At 50.3% G+C, this 14,652-nt stretch overlaps 1 protein-coding gene across 2 annotated transcripts; it reads left to right on the top strand.

Annotated features, from left to right (window-relative positions):
• Positions 1 to 7,644: 7,644 nt before the first annotated feature.
• On the top strand, positions 7,645 to 14,348 carry LOC136388105 (phospholipase A and acyltransferase 4-like). Of its 2 annotated transcripts, none has more exons than XM_066360118.1 (4): positions 7,645 to 8,298; positions 10,878 to 10,986; positions 12,468 to 12,650; positions 14,040 to 14,348. In XM_066360118.1, exons 1-4 carry the CDS (start codon positions 8,287 to 8,289, stop codon positions 14,135 to 14,137), a joined length of 402 nt encoding a protein of 133 aa, XP_066216215.1. In that variant the 5' UTR covers positions 7,645 to 8,286; the 3' UTR covers positions 14,138 to 14,348. The 2 variants fall into 2 exon arrangements, with proteins under 2 accessions (XP_066216215.1, XP_066216211.1); XM_066360114.1 differs by having other exon boundaries at positions 12,468 to 12,736.
• Positions 14,349 to 14,652: the final 304 nt, after the last annotated feature.

Genomic DNA, 14,652 nt, shown 5'->3' with positions numbered 1-14,652 from the left:
GTAATTTGAGAGCTGGGATATTCATTGAATTCTTACAAACTAATAAAAAAGAGAATCACCAAATGAGAAAAAAATTAAAAGTATAAAAAGGCAATTTATATAAAGCATCCCGATCTGGGTGCCAGGAGTAGGAAGCAGTTTCCTGTTCCCGGGCTTGTCGTCAGCCAGCTGGTGAGCCAGCAGATGAATGATGCCAACACTAATCAAAAGAAGATGGAGTGGTTGTATTGATAACAGACAAAATTATTAGACTTCAGAAGGAAGAATATTAGCAGGGAAAAAACAGTCATTTATAAGAGATAAAGGGCTCAACTCATTTAAGCCCACAAATCTAAATATTTGGGAATCTAATAATAAAATTTGAAAATAAATGAGGGTAAAACTGATAGAACTGAGTGAAGAAATAGAAAAATATGTAATCAAAGTCAGAATTCTACACATTGCTCTCTCAATAACTGATAAAAAATATAGGTTTAAATGAGTAAGTATTGGCCCTGGCTGGTTGCTCAGTGGTAGAGCATCAACCCGGCTTATGGAAGTCTCAGGTTCGAGTCCCAATCAGGGCACATAGGAGAGGCAACCATCTGCTTCTACTCCTCTCCCTCTCCCTTTCTCTAAGGCTCCATGGAGCTTCTTTGTCAGGAGCTAAAAATAGCTGGGTTGCAAACATGGCCCCAGATGAACAGAGCATGGGTCCCAGATGGGTTGCCGAGTGGATCCTGGTCAGGGCGCATGCAGGGGTCTGCCTCTCTATCTCTCCTCCTCTCATTTAAGTTAACAACAACAACAAAAAAGGAATTACTAAGTATTATCTAGAACAATGACAATAAAAATTTGTAAGGATAATTACTAAAGACTTGACCAACATGAACCTCTGGCTTAACATAAGTGACGCTGCAGAATACCTCGTCAACAGCAGAATACACATGTTTTTTCAGACACAAAAGGAACGTGTACCAAGGCAGACCATATTCTAGACAATAAAACAAGTTTTAATAAATTTTTTAATGTTTTTTATTTAATTAATTGTGTTTACATAGATTCTAGGGTCACCCCGAATGCAAGTTTTAATACATTTTAAGTGCACCAAATAATAGAAAATTCTCTAACTATGAAGAAATTAAATAAGAATTACAGAAAAAATGCTGGAATTTTCTCAAATACTTTTGTAAACTAAATGACCAATTGATTTAAGAAATAAATTAAAAGGAAAACTTGAAAGTGTTTTGAACTGAATGGAAATAAAAACACAACATAACAGAATGTGTGGGGTGAAACTATAACTGTACTCACAGGGAAATGTAAGGTACTAAATGCATAGACTAGCAATAAAGAACTTGTGAAAAGAAGCCTTCACCTTTCTCTTTAAGAAAGTATAAAAATACACAAAGTAAGATTAAGAAAGAATATAATAAAAACCAGAATGGAAATTAATTTAATATGAAACAGGAGGAAAAAAGTGAATGGCATTTTGAGATAAATAATACTGATTTTTTTTAAAATTTTAAAATCAGTGAGAAGAGGGGAGGCAGAGAGACAGACTCCCACATGTGTCCGAGTGGGATCCACCTGGCAAGCCCACTAGGGGGCGAGGCTCTGCCCATCTGAGGCATTGCTCCATTGCTCAGCAACCGAGCTCTTTAACACTGAAGCGGAGGCCATGGATCCATCCTCAGTGCTCTGGGCCGACTCGCTCCAATTAAGCCATGGCTGCAGGAGGAGAAGAGAGAGAGAAGCAAGAGAGGGAGGGTTGGAGAGGCAGATGGGTGTTTCTCCTCTGTTCCCTGACTGGGAATTGTACCTGGGACATCCACATACCGGGCTGATGCTCTACCATTGAGCCAACTGGCCAGGGCCAATATTGATAATTCTTTAACTGAACACAAATCACCAATAACAGGTATGAGAGATCACCTTCTCTCCACTCTCAGAGACATCATTACAGATTCTACATCAGGGGTCCCCAAACTTTTTACACAGGGGGCCAGTTCACTGTCCCTCAGACCGTTGGAGGGCCGGACTATAAAAAAAAACTATGAACAAATCCCTATGCACACTGCACATATCTTATTTTAAAGTAAAAAAACAAACAAACCAGGAACAAATACAATATTTAAAATAAAGAACAAGTAAATTTAAATCAACAAGCTGACCAGTATTTCAATGGGAACCATGGGCCTGCTTTTGGCTAATGAGATGGTCAATATCCAGTTCCATATTTGTCACTGCTAGCTGTAACAAGTGATATGTGCTCCTCTCACTGGCCACCAATGAAAGAGGTGCCCCTTCCGGAAGTGCAGCGGGGGCTGGATAAATGGCCTCAGGGGGCCGCATGTGGCCCGCGGGCCGTAGTTTGGGGACCCCTGTTCTACATTATTAAAATAATAAAAATGGAATTTTGAATAACTCAAAGATAAGAAATTAGGCCAATTAGAGAAAGTGGACAGATACCTTGGAAGAGACGCACTACCAAAGCTCATAAAAGGACTAGATTATGTAAAGGGCCTGATATCTGTCATAAACGTTAAATTTGTAGTTAACAACTCTAGGCCTGGATGGTTTCATTGGTGAATTCTGGGAAATAATAACCATTCTACACAAACTCTGGCAAAATTATAGACGATGGAACACTCTCGACTCATTTTTTTAAGTCCTGTATTACTCTTATATGAGAATCAGAAATGATATTAAGAAAACTATGGACCAATATGCTTCAAAATGATAGATGCAAAAATTCTTACCAAAATTATGGCAAAATCAATTTAAAATATATACAAAAGGACAACATTGTATCACGACCAAGTATGGTTTATCCCAGGAATGTCAAGTTGATGTAATGTTGAAAATGAATCCGAGTGGGAGACACAGGGAGTGGTAGGTACCGGAGGCCGAGGGTTAATCAGAAAACCGTGGGGGGTCACGTGGCAGGGAGACGGATGAGGAAGTAAATTCAGAAGAAACTTCTAAAGTTAGTTCGGAGTGGACTTCATGATTGGATGTGGGTGGGAAGGGAAGGGGTGAAGGTGAGGAGGAAAGCAGGGGTGTGTGATGGAAACGGGGGACTTATGGTGGCCCTCTTTGGGGACTGGGAAACCTGCAATGGGAGTTGGAATGGGGGATGTCATGCCTCAGATCAGGAACGTAGAAAGAAGAGGAACAGATAAAGTATTAATTCTAACACCAGAGTGCCCTGGGGTGAAACACGCACAAGGAACGGTGTGTGGAAGTAGGAGAAGGCAGGGCCACGGGGCTGTGGGAAAGAGGCTGTAAGCTGGCAAGGTCGTTAGAGCCTAAGGCTTAGTTTAAGACTAAGCCTTTCCCACTCTTTTAATACTAAGATCTTTTCAACACTAAGCTTTTCCTCACACCCTTGATTGTTGCATGATGTAGGGTGGTGCACTCTTATGAGGAATCCAATTTATGCCTCAGATGAGTGGCTTTGTATCAGAGACTTCCTTATTTGTATACTGGCTTAAAGGCTTTAATTGTCTATGCTATATAATAAAGCAAAGACTGGGGGCTCGCTCTCTCGGATCTTGCCATCAGCATTGCAGAGGCTTCCTTATCCCGTCCTCTTTTCTCTGTGAGTCTATTTTCTTCATTCTGCACCGTTCTCCCTCAGGACCTGGAATTACTAGCCATGCTGGTTTGCAGCATGAGGCAACTACTGAGAGATTCAGGCAGAAAAAAGGCCCCGCTCGGACTTTTCACACACGTGACAACTTATGCAGATCGTCACCCTCTGGGAACGCTGGCTCCTGCACCTGCACAGGAGGCAGTCATCCCTCCTCCTCAGGTTGTTGTATACACTGATGGGATGCCGGCGTGTCCACCCCACAGCTGACAGCTGTGTGACCCCCACAAGACCCTGGACCCCGGTGGAGCTGCCTGTTGGTTCACATCCAGAGCCTTTCAATCTGCATCTCTCACTGTGTCAGCTATGAGGCTTCTGAAGCAAGGGCAGGGGTTCTGAGAATGGGGCTCAGCGGGTCACGGGTCACGGCAGTGCTGGGATTTTGCCAGTTTGTATCAGTTTGGCAGAACTGATACCTAATTTTTTGTTGAGTTCAGCAAACCATTTGTTAAAATGGCACTTTTATAATCAGGGTTCTCTCTAAGGTGGGCACCTGAGCAGCCGCCCAATGTGGAAATCACAAGTTTACATTCCTTACTCCTTTTCTCTTTTTTAACATTCATCTTTGCAACAGTGTATTCTAAGCATCCATAGTGATGTTCATTCCATCCATAGGTGAAAAACATTGTAAGTGAGGACGCCAATCAAGAAGAAATATGGACCTCAGCCCGTTGGTTCGGTGGTACAGCATCAGCCCGATGTGTGGATGTCCCAGGTTCGATTCTTTTTTTTTTTTTTTTTTTTTTTTTTTTTTTTTTTCATTTTTCTGAAGCTGGAAACGGGGAGAGACAGTCAGACAGACTCCCGCATGCGCCCGACCGGGATCCACCCGGCACGCCCACCATGGGGCAACGCTCTGCCCACCAGGGAGCGATGCTCTGCCCATCCTGGGCGTCGCCATATTGCGACCAGAGCCACTCTAGCGCCTGGGGCAGAGGCCACAGAGCCATCCCCAGCGCGCCCGGGCCATCTTTGCTCCAATGGAGCCTTGGCTGTGGGAGGGGAAGAGAGAGACAGAGAGGAAAGTGCGGCGGAGGGGTGGAGAAGCAAATGGGCGCTTCTCCTGTGTGCCCTGGCCGGGAATCGAACTCGGGTCCTCCGCACGCTAGGCCGACGCTCTACCGCTGAGCCAACCGGCCAGGGCTCCAGGTTCGATTCTGGACCAGGGTACATGGAAGAAGTGACCATCTGCTTCTCCACACATCCCCCTATTGCAATAGAGAGAGCCAGTGGGTCTGTGGACCCGGAGCTCCAGGAGGGCCTGTCACTCTGGGCATCGCCGGCCCCCTGGAGCTGCTGGGTCACTGAACTGTGGCTCCTGAGGCCTGTCTTCAGGTTAAAGTTGTCACCTGCATTCTGCAGCTGAGGGCGGTGCCTCTCCCCTCAGCTGCTCCCCCTGTGGCTTGGCATGGGGGGGCGTGGCTCTCAGCTCACCTTCCTGACTTATTTCTGTCTCAAGGCCTCTGCTGCTGGGTTGGATCCACACCTGAGCGGTGCTTTTTTTTTTTTACAGCTTGAAGAGAGGTGAGTTTTCTGTTTCTTATTGAGTGAGCTGTAGGTTATGCCTTTTTTCTTTTTTAACCTTTGTTAGGTTAGTGTTACTGAGACTATCAATATCTTTAACAATGAAACAACACAATTTATTGCAAGTAAGGAATACGGCAGCTTCACCCCAAATCTCTGAGAGGCAATTCAGGAACACAAACTCATGCTATAGTCTTTTGTATTTAGCATAAAAAATGTCATATTTATATGGGTTATAAACAGTGGTGAGATTCAAATAATTTAACAACTAGTTCTCTCCTCTAATGACCATTTTAAGTATAAAAAAACAATATACCAAAATATAGTTTATGGTGTCATGAATTGAACATTTATATAAGTACAATAAAAGGTACACAAAACTGGATTATGTTATAAGAAAGAGTTTTAAAATATTAATGAAAAAATATTAGATAATACTTGACAAAAAAAACCCTGTAACTGTTATTTAAGATATTTCCATATTGCTTCTTTTTTTTTTCTTTTGTATTAAGTGAGAGGAGGGGAAGCAGAGACAGACTCCAACTAACGCCCCAACCGGGATTCACCCAGCAAGTCCCCTTTGGGGCGATGCTCTATCCATCTGGGGTATTTCTTCATTGCTCAGCAACCAAACTATTCTTAGCACCTGAGGAAGGGGCCATGGAGCCATCCTCAGCTCCCAGGGCCAACTTGCTCCAATCAAGTCATGGCTGCAGAAGGGGAAGAAAAAGAGAAAAAGAGAGAGAGAGAGAGAGAGAAGCAAAGTGACACTCCTTGAAAAAGACAGACCTTGCTGCTCACTATGTTCTCTGTCTATCCTGAACCTGACCTAACACAGGGCGGTGAGCAGTGAGAGACCCCTCTACCCCTTTCACAGAGATGCTCACTTGGAAACAGACTGGGCCATGCTCAGAATGCCATCCTGCCCCCGGGGCCAGAGGAGCCAATGGGCATTGGAGCACTGTGTCTGCAGCCCTGTCTGCTCTAGGGCATTGGAGCCAGGGGGCAATGTTGGGGGAGAAGGTGCCCTTGCTGAGTCCCCCATGCGCATAAGAGCTTTCTGATGGGGGTGGAGACTATGCCTACATCCTCCAGTTTCCTGCACTCCAGTGAGGCCTCCACCCCCTTTCCCCTGCAGGTCCTATAAGGAACCAGTCTGAGTGTCTGAGACCTGGTCCCGGCCTCTCTGCAGCCTTCCAGTGAAGCCGTGTGACACGGGACGGAAGTGAGTGCACCTTATGTGTTGGCTGATTAGACAATATCATCGCCCTCTGCCCCCACCCAGCCACCCGCCCCATCACTCACTGTCCTCCAGGCTCACAGAGCCCTCTCCTCAGTGGGCACCACGAGCCCGTGGAGGGAGCCCCTTCCCGGTTGTGCACCATGGGTTTGCAATGGAAATGTGACCGGCTCTGACCAGGGAAGGATGGGTGCAGGACCGCCAGGAACCATGGGAAAGGTTTTCTCCTCACAAAAAGGACACAAGCAATGAAAAACATCATATATATATATATGTATATATATATATATATATATATATATACATATATATATATATAAAATTTTATTTTATTGTTATTTTAATTTTTAGAGAGTCAGGAAGAGAGAGAGACAGAAACACTGAGAGGCCCTTTCCTTACTGTTTTTGAACATTGCTTGACGAAGACTGCCACTTGAGACTGCGGTAACCATAGCAGACACCAGGCCAACATGAGTGAAGAGCCTGGGTCCTGGGTGGCCTTGGTGAGCAGTGGCCCTGACCTGAGTCACCTGCTTCCCGGCCTCCTGCTCCAGGGACAGTTAACATCCAGCTACCGAAGACCCTTTCCACTAAGTTCTGTGTCTCACAGCCGTGAGCATCCTGAGGGCCTGAGCCCCTGGGCCCTCACAGCCATGACCCCCCATCTGAAGGCTCTCCCCGTGGAGTCCAGCATGATCCCTCCCGGCCCCATGGCTCCAGGGCTCTCTGGAGCTGGTACAGGACAAGGTCCTGTGTGGGCCCTGGGGGTTGACAGCTCTCTGCCTCTAATGTGTCCCCTTCCGGGGTCGGACACACTCTGTGGCTTCCCTCTTACTCCGACTGCTTCCAGGTGGCTTTCTCCCCAGGGATTCCATGTTTGAGGTAGAGAAACATTGGCCTATCTCCTTAGAGAAATGGTAAGCCTCCCTTTAAAGCATGTTTAGTATTCAGTCATTCTTAGTGTGCTAGGCAGTTAGACAGACATGAGCCAAGCAAGGACGACAGCCAGACACAGAAGGCCACCGGGTGGAACACCCAGGTGCCTAGCAACGGGCAAAACTGGGAAAACAAGGACACACCCCCTCACCACCCTCCTCACCCAGGGTGACCTTTCCTCCCCAGGCTGGTCATGCGGTTTAGATTCCTGAATTCATATCACTGGTCATGGAAACCGGACATTCCCCTGAGCTTCCGTCCCTGGCATATCACAGGTTACGTGGTTTAGACTCCCGTAGAGGAGGGACAAACAGGAAAGCCAGACAATAGCGCTTAAGCATTAACCCCTACAGATGACGTGTAGGCCTCAGTGGTGTTTCCGCTCCAGGACCAGGAGCAGCAACACAGACAAAGGGAAGCCAGGGCTGAGCTCAGGACCAGCTGCCACTGCTCATGACCCCCTGCCCTGGTGACAGCTAATCAATGAAGACCAGGTCCCTGAAGGACACACCTAGAGAGCTGATTAATATTCAGTTGAAACCCTCCCCTGGGACCTCCCCTACTTTCCTCAGCCTCAGTGCCCCTCCCACTGAGGGTCCATGGCGCTCCTTGTTCACGCCTTTCCCTTCCCCTCTTCCTTCTCCTCTTCTTCCCCCAGGTCCCTTTGCCTTGCCCTCTGTTCCTAAGGGACCCTACGAGACTTGCAACCAGGGGAGCAGTGGGCAGCCACCGTCTGTACCGGGGTGACCTCTGAACCGGTCTCCAAGGTCCCCTTTTCTCCAGCTTGCTTCCTGCATAACCAGGAAAGTCTTCCTTTACTTGATGCATTTTATCACTTGGTTGCCCTTATCTCCAAAGGAGACAAGAGTCCAGGTCTGCTCACTCCCCCTATGATGTTACTATTAAAAGGAAACTGAAAGTGAAATCCCAACACCACACAGCACACATCGCGATGGCCTCCTCGGTAAGTCCCCTGCGTCTTTCTGGGAAGGAAGGGGAGGCAGTTTCCTCCTGTAAAGGCCTCAGTCTGTGTTCCTGGCCTGTTACTTCCAGAGCTCGTCTGTGGAAGGCTCAGGGGAACTGTGAGTTATTTAAAAGTCTTTTTTGCTGCAGGGCTGGGAGGTCTTCAGGGAGAGTGAGCCTCCTCTCTGTCTGGGACAGTGGGGGGAGCCCCAGGTGAGGGTATGTGGGTGTCAGGGGCTGTGCCTGACTGGGACTTCGGATATGAGGGAGTCCGGCTGTGGGCCTCAGCTGCTGCAGGGGTTCCGTGAGTCCTCAGCCCGGTCTGTTCTTGCTCCCCCTTCTTCCAAACATTTGTTCTGCCTGATAACCTGCATTCTAATTCCAGCGCTCTGACTCGGACGGGTCCCCTCCCCTCGGCCCTGCTGTCGGACTCACATGAGTCCCCGGAGGGGTGGCATCCTGGTGTGCAGCCGACTGGAGGCAGCTGGACATGGGCTCTTACTGCAAATGGCGCAATTCTGGGAAGGGCACCGCCCTTTCTGGAGCGGGTCCATCTGCATCCCTGCTCCTGGGGAAGGCTGTATTGCTGCCAATCTAAATCAGGCTCTGTTGCCTAGGGAACCATTTTACCCAGACAAGGCCCAAGCTCACATTTCATCTGCCTCAGGGAACTGTGCCAGTGACCCTGACCTTGCCTCAATTAGACAGTTTCAGAGTGTAAAATCCCTTTGGTCTCCCCCAGACTGGGACTGGCTCTGGGCCTGCCCCGCCCTGGCTGACTGAGAGAAGTGGTGGGTCCTGGTCCTGCTGACCCTCCAGCCCCCTCCTTACTCAGTCCCTGTCCTCCTCTCCAAGCCAGGCCCCTGTCCCCATCGTGCAGATGCAGGGAGGGAGGGCCGAGCACACAGGATCCCCCTGCCTGGAACAGACACAGGGAACTGCAGCGAGACAGGACCCGTGAGGGGAGAGGGGGAGGTCCTGGGGGCTGGGGACCAGAGAGTGGCAGCTGAGCCTGTCTGGGGATCAGGGCAGCTCCTCAGAGGGGGATGTCTGTCTGAAGAGGAGGAGAGGGAGCGGGTGTGAGGAAGGTGCTGGGGGCAGAGAAGCGGTTGTGCAGAGGGGCAGAGTGACAGTGAGCTGTGTGGTGAGGGGCAGGCAAGTCCCTCTCCCTCTCTGAGGTCAGTCCCCCACCTGAGTAAATGGTGCTGCTCCCCCTGGGCTGTGAATAGTGCCAGCAGCATCCTCTGCTGTGAATGTGTCAGCCCCCCTCAACCCGCCTTCACCCACTCAGTGCCGGAAGCTGGGCAGCCACACATGGGTGTAAGAATGAGACGCACTCGCACGCCAGGTGTGCAGGCTTTACTAGAGGAGAAAGACCTGCTGGGGCACTCCTCCGGGAGAAGTGCACCCAAACGGATTCTGAGGCCAACTTTTTAAAGGGTTAAGGGAGAGCTTTGAGCAAGTGTGTGTTGCGTCAGCAGTCCTGGTGCGCTCCCTTCTGCAGTCCTATGATATCGGCTTCCTGGAACGCTTCTCCTCGGGTGGCTGACCAGCTTCCTAGAACTTTTCTGTTTCAGGTGCAATAGTCCAGTAAAGGTGGGGTCAGATAGCCAAGCAGAACAGCAAAAGGGCAGTTTGGAAGTTTTGGTAGATTCATGTATCCATCAATGGGCCCCCTTGAAGCCTCAGGGCCTTTTAAGAAGCTGTCAGCTCCTGTGTCACTGGTGGTCATCTCCAATGGTGCATGTCCCAGGGATGAAGGAATGAGCTCGAGTGTGAGAAGGTGCCTGGTGTGACCATGGACGGTGGTGTGGTGGAAGGAGGTGGTGGTGGTGGGGGGGAGACTTGACTGTGACATGAGGGTCAGTGTGTGAAGGGCAGAGAGGCCTAGGACTACTGTGACCCTTGTGGCTGGGGACGCACCTGGGGCCCCCGCCTCACAGAACAGGTTTTACATGCGAGTTGTTGTGTCAAAAACCTCTGGACACGCACATGCTACACCTGCTGGCATCCTAGAGTGTGTGCCCATACACACAACACATTGCGACAGACGTATGCATAGCACACACAGACACACATGCACGACAGGCGCACACTGGACAAACCTCACCCTCCCAGTGCACTAGCTCATGCTCTAGGCTTCCAGCCCTCAGAACAAACAGAGTGCAGGCTTCCAGTTCCCCGAGGGCAACCTCCACCAGTGGCAGAGGGCGGGGTCTCCCCCGGGGGCATCCCTGCCTTCCCTCCCCTCTGCCCCCCATTCCCAGGCTGGTGCCTTGGCCTTTCTGTCTCTCAGCTCCATCGGCCCTTCCTTTGTCTCTGAAATTTAATTCCTGAACCCGTATCCTTGACCCCCTGACTTTCTAAATTTTCTCTTACAGATTAAAAACTGTTTAATAAAAATATAAAAGCTACAGCAGGCTGAGCACCTCACAGGGGCACAGAGCTTTTCCCTCACACACACTGTCACCAGGTGATGAAGAGAACAAGGGGGTCCCCAGGCCGACCTGCCGCAACCCAGCCGGGGCCTCTGCTGTTACCCAAGTATCGGTCTACACCTCCCTGGCTTTTCTCTTGCAGGATCCTGCAGAACCTGAGCTTGGAGACTTGATTGAGATTTTCCGCAAAGGCTACTCGCACTGGGCCATCTACGTGGATGATGGATACGTGGTCCATCTGGCTCCTCCAGGTAAGGACTGTTGACAGTGTAATTGTCACAGATTTGTTAACATAACGAGAACAATTAAAATCCAGATGCCACCGTGAGAAACCCGAGTTTCTTTCTCCCTGGGCCGTGCCTGTGCTCACCCTACCTCCAGGCCCCTCTGAGTACCCTCAGTGGGTCCCGCAGTCCGGACAGGGCAGGGGGATTGATGTGGGCGCCCCAGGGCAGCCTGGCTGCCTCACCCTTCAGTGCTCTCCAGCTCAGTGCCAGCTGTCGGGCACGCAGAGTCCCATCTCACTTAACCAGCTCGGTCTCTGATGTCCGCGGTCTCCTCACGAGAGTGTTTCTCAGCGCTCTGTCCTGTGCACGCATATGATTGCACAGAGCACAGTGTCCTGAGAGCATGTACTTAATACTCCTTGACAGAAGCAGCTCTCACAGGCTTGCACGTCACAAAGGAAATTCTCATGCAAATGCACGTGAGGACCTATGGACAGCTTGTTTACTCATTGATAACAGGAGAAGCAGGATGACAAAACCACTTAAAGGACAGTGCAGGACACAGATGTCTGCATCGTCAATGACAGACAAGTGCTGGAACGCATCTGCTAACCGAGATGCACGGTGGTCCCTGTCCTGCAGAGCAATGGCACCATAACCTTTGTCACCAAGCGTTTGCATTGTCGCTGGGCAGAAACCATCATCACAGTCTATGTGTATCTTATCAGTTTTCTATGAGCTGTCATCTACCTCGACAGAGTTGTAAATATGTCTGAAATGACAATAGATCATACCTTCATCATCCAGATGACAGGGAGGGTTGGAACAGGAAGCATGACTGTGAGGGCCTGAGGGCCTTTTGTGTCTGAGTGTGCGGGTGGTTTTCCTCACACTCAGTGCCAACGTCAGCCTTAAGACTCAAAACACGAAATGAGCATGCTTAATTAGCGTGCTCATAATTATCTGCCCTTTAGAAAATAAATACTGCCTCTTAGAAATTAAAACCTGGACTCAATATAGAATGGAATGTGGGCCTCATCTGCTGGGCGCTCTTGTGTGCGCCTCGAGCTGGGCCAGAAGTTCTGATGGTTTCCCTTGGGGTCCAATATCGGTTGACAAGTGGAGACGATAATATATATCATGCAACTGAAAAGGAGAATGACTTAGGGAATATATAAGAGGTTGCTCAGAGAGTGTCTTTAACACAGTGGGTACTACGACAACCTTGATCTCTTTCTGACACACAAAAATGCACGAAGATGAACAGATAACACATATGATTGACAATCAGTGTTTACGAAGTGTAAGGTTCCCCACAATCTAAATCAGTGGTTCTCAAACTTTTTGAAGTCAGGGGGCATTTAAAATGCTACAAATAATTGTAGGTGCACTATATACAAATTTCTGAGAAATATAAATATGTTATAATAATTGTCTTGTCTGGCTCCTCCTCTCCCTCCCTCGCCCTGCCCTGCAGTTCCTGATGCTCCTGTCTCTGATTGCAGGTCAGAAACCTGGAGCCGGCTCCTCCAGCCTCTTCTCCGTTCTGAGCCACACAGGGGTGGTGAAAAGGGAGCTCCTGACAGATGTGCTGGAGGGCTGCGAATACAGGGTCAACAACTACTTGGACGGCAAGTACAAACCACGGTCCCTGAACAGGATTATCAGTTCAGCGAAGGCAATGATTGGTAAGGAGATAAAGTACAGTTTAACCTCCGGGAACTGTGAGCACTTTGTCACCGATTTGAGATACCACAAGCCCCACAGCTTACAGGTAAGGTCCTCTCTGGGGAGCTCCCTCTCCGTCCTGGAGGTGTGCTTGGGGTGGGGGTGACTGTGATATATGCACACATGAGGGAGAAACTGTCCTGAATGACACAAAAGTAGGCTCTCGGGGTCCCACTGGCTGGGAGCCACGATGTCAGAGAGCAAATCTTGGATCTCCTTCAAATCCACTGAGGGTCTTTAAGAAGATCATTCCCTCTCTGGGCCTCAGTTTCCCCATGTGCAGAAGGAGGGGATGATTGGAGGACCTCTGGGACTCTCCAGATCTGTAACTTGAGGATTTAGAGCCTCCAGGAAGACCCCTAAAGGCAGCTCCCGAGGGCCCTGTGGGTGCTCAGGGACAGACTGGCCAACCCGGGACCACGACAGGTCTGCTAAGAACCAGTGAGCACTCAGGCAGGACCCGCTCCGGGTCTGCGGGCCTGTGTAAGAGCTCAGGACACTGTCCTGTAGGACCTCGGCCCAGCTTCCACCCTCCCCCGGCACCGCTCCCGAGTGTGTCGTCCCCACACAGCTAGGAAGAGGCAGAAGCGGGATTTGAACCCCAGTGCCCACTCTCTCTGCTGTGCTACTGACCCTCCAGGGCTCGGGCCGAGGGCGTGGGTGGTCGGGCAGGGAGAGGAGGGGAGGACAGCAGAGCCGTGTGGGGAGGGACGTGAAGGATGTGACGCTGAGGTGGGATGTTCCAGGTGGCCCGTCAGACACCCAGGGGGACAGGCTGAGGAGCAGCTGCACGTATGAGTCCGGGGCTCTGGGCGGAGCTGGGGCTGGAGACAGAAGCTTCCAGGCTGCACCTGTGACCAGCACTCTGCCCAGGGAAGCTGTGACCATGGTTGCCCACAGTCTCCCCTCAGCTTCTTCTACACCCGCCCTGGGCAGGGGGGTAGAGGCTACTGCCATCCAGACCACAGACCCAGTCCCAGTTTTAACCCCAGAGCTCTGGCCCCAGGGACCCAGGCTTGAACCCTGTTCCTTGTCCCCCCAAGTCAGGACAATGGCCTCCCCCAGGAAGCTCTCCCCGAAGCATTCCAGCAGCCCACCTGCCCGTTGTCAGGACAGCCTCAGACAAGCCCACCACTGAGAAGTGGTCGCACCTGTGTTTCCCAGGGAAGGGGCTGTGGGGACATGGCCAGCCCCTCTGTGGGGGAGGACTCTGGGAGGGCAGCAGGAGGGAGGAAGAGGACAGGTCCTGGGGCAGGGGGCAAAAGTATTTGCAATGCCTAGCCCCTCGGGAGGGAGCAAGGACCCGCCTGGACTTACTGTCAACTCTGACACACGCTGCTCACTTTCAGGTAGAAAATTTCATGATGGGAGCAGGGAGTGTATTGGAAAAAAAGCTCTGGAGGTTTTAGGAATACCGGTCATGAAGAACCGATCCCAAACCCAGTGACAGCCTGGGGGAGCCACAGAACCCTCCGCAGCAGCAGCTTGGAGACGACTCCCACAGCCCCTCCGCCTCCCTGACCTCGTCCCGGGCTCCCTGCAGCTCTGTCTCTCACTCTCCCCTCACCACGGCTGAAGGATGGACTCAGGGGACCAAGACTGAGGAAGCAATAACTGTATCTGTCCCTTCAGGAAGGAAGTCCACTGTCTCTGTACCTCTAAACCAGAAAGGAAAAAGTCAGCGCCTGTCAGGGACACCCAGCAATTTCGAGCTGGTGGGAGAAGCTCCGGCCTCTCAGAGTCTCAGTTCATCTTCTCTGAGATGGGGCTGTGATCCACTTCACGGGGACATCGTGAGGACCAGATACACTGATGGCTGGAAGTCCCCGCACCTGCCTGGTCCGTAGCGGTGCTCAGTGGTTTGTCTACATTGTGCTGTGTAGACTGACCATTGTCATCAGACATTGTTCATTTTACTCTCAGGCTGCAAAGCCCCCAAACACTTCACCGTCACCCCGGGCA

Source organism: Saccopteryx leptura, chromosome 1 (assembly GCF_036850995.1).
Source record: "Saccopteryx leptura isolate mSacLep1 chromosome 1, mSacLep1_pri_phased_curated, whole genome shotgun sequence".
Lineage (NCBI taxonomy): Eukaryota > Metazoa > Chordata > Mammalia > Chiroptera > Emballonuridae > Saccopteryx > Saccopteryx leptura.
Note: the sequence above shows the minus strand (reverse complement) of the source record. Positions and strands in the feature narration are given on the sequence as shown.